This window comes from Chaetura pelagica, unplaced genomic scaffold (assembly GCF_000747805.2).
Source record: "Chaetura pelagica isolate M959 unplaced genomic scaffold, ChaPel_1.0 scaffold47, whole genome shotgun sequence".
Taxonomy (NCBI): Eukaryota; Metazoa; Chordata; class Aves; order Apodiformes; family Apodidae; genus Chaetura; species Chaetura pelagica.
The window spans coordinates 2,817,000-2,819,273 of NW_009954140.1; the positions used below are offsets into that span (position 1 = coordinate 2,817,000).

General features: G+C 53.5%; 1 protein-coding gene across 1 annotated transcript in view; it reads left to right on the forward strand.

Annotated features, from left to right (window-relative positions):
• The first annotated feature begins 904 nt into the window (after positions 1 to 904).
• Positions 905 to 2,274, forward strand: part of NOG (noggin) — a 21,021-nt gene continuing 19,651 nt past the window's right edge. The window contains exon 1 of the mRNA XM_010002768.1: positions 905 to 995. Within this exon, the coding sequence (XP_010001070.1) occupies positions 905 to 995 (91 nt within the window). The remainder of the gene's footprint in view (positions 996 to 2,274) is intronic.

The following is a 2,274-nucleotide window of genomic DNA, read 5'->3' on the forward strand; positions in this document are numbered from 1 at the left end:
AACATTTCAAATGTGGATGCCTTCATCAAGTGGTGATAAATAAATCCATAATAGATGACTGGGTGGAACACCCTTCTGTAAGAAATGCCAACATCTGCCACTGCTGTTGATTTCAGGAGCACTTGGGAGTGCTCCCCACTTCTGAAAATCAGGCGTTTTGTTTAAGCGCTTAATACTAGTCACACATGCATGAGAATGTGGCTCTAGTTCCCCTCAGCTGTGATCATTTCTGGACCACAAAAGATCTCACCACCTACACAGGGATTCTTCATGAGAACCTACATGGCCTTTGCCTTTTCCCATACTGCTTTTTAGAATGTTTGAGAAAAGAAAATGTTGCTCTTCTTTTTGTTTATCTTCTTTTCTCCCAATATGGTTGCAGAAAGGAGCTAAATCAGGACTGGGGCTTGAATAGTTTAATGCCCAATTCTCATGGCTGCAGATGCTTTCTACCCAGCCCGAGCAGAATAAGGATTTTTTTTCAAGCTTTCTTCTGGGGCACACTTGCTCCTTTCCCCTTCTGTGCCTTGTGGTTTCATTCTGATCCCCTGCTCTCTTGCGTCTCCATCCTGATCCCTCTTTTCCTCAAGTCTGAGTCACAAGAGCAATAACCCTGCCTGCTTCGACCTGCTCAGTGCCTCAGCTGTTAGGGTAAAGCCCACGCTCCCCAGGGACTCACGTTTGAGTACAACCCCAGGATTGTCAGGGCTCTGGCTGGCAGTGCTGCTGAGGGGACAGTCTAAGGCTCTATTTTAATCTTCTGGAGTCCAGCCAAACACTGGAATGGAGCTGCCAGCACAAGGGGGGCCCTCCTGCTCACTGTGCCTGACCTCCCATCAGGAGAGGTGCTGGTGTGTTCCTTCTCAAACTACTAGGGCTCTTTCATTGCGCCTGACCTCCCATCATGAGTGCTACCAGGGATCCAGCTACGACTACTGGGGGCTTAACCCTGGCACTGATCCAGCACACGAGCCACACGCTGCTCGTCTCCAGATGTAAGATGCACCGAGAGTAAATCCACATGCCACAGGCTCAGCTGGAGGGGGCTGTTTCAGGTACACTGTGGAAGCAGCCACGGAGCACCACCGACTCCTCACCCTGTCCTGCAGAGGTGGACGCACCCCTGCACGCTTTTTGGCTGCTCCTTATCGTTGTATTTGGGCAGATGCCTGTAACCAAGATTGGCATGTGTTGCTGGTGCTAGCCCAAGTGCTGCTGACTACAGACACATGCTCCGGTCTCAAGTGGTACCAGCTCTACAGCCTATCCCCACAGGCGGTAATTAGGTAAATAAGACACAGACACGCCATGGACCTCGGGGAGGAAGCCCATCAACAACTGCGAGGCACAGCCCATGCCTCACCCTGCCTTAGCTGCCCAGAGATGTGAATGTTACAGAAGATCTTTACAGAGCTTCAACTAAGTCGTGATGGGTTTTGCTGCCCAGCTTTGCAGAGCTGTCCTTCCATAGAGGCAGCAAATACAACTGCAGTCTCCTGTCCTGTATGCCCAGGTTTGCTCAGAGCTCCGGGACGTCACCCAAAGCCCATCCTGCTCACCAAGCCCTTTTCCCTGCTGCCAGCAACCTCCGACCCGGGGTCTTCTTTATTAGCAGCCTCCTACCCTGCTTTTTTTTTTAACATTTGCTGCATATCATAAATAACTACAATCACCCTCCATACCAATCTCACACACCCTGCAATCCTGTTGCGTCTCTTGCATTGAAAGATAAATGTATTGTTACCAGTCTGCAGATCAGCTTATTCGCTCCGTTTGCTACTAACTACGCCCACCGCATCAGCCCCGCAGTGCCGCCGGTTTGTGCCTTAGCGGCCCAAAGCCTGCGATGCTGCGGTGGTGGCAGCAGCGGGAGAAGCTCTGGCTCTGCTATCCCGCGCATCCCCCCTATCCCGCTCAGCCCTGCACATCCCGCACATCCCCTCCATCCCGCACACCTCCGCACACCCCCGCTCTCCTACATATACCGCACATCCCGCACACCCCCGCTCTCCCGCTCAGCCCCGCTCTCCTACACACCCCGCACACCCCGCAATCCCACACACACCACACACACCCCGCACACCCTCCTATCCCACACACACCCCGCACACCCCGCTATCCCACACACACCCCGCTATCCCACACACACCCCACACACACCCCGCACACCCCGCTATCCCCCACACACCCCACACACACCCCACACACACCCCGCTATCACACACACACACCCCACACACACCCCACACACACCCCGCTATCACACACACACAC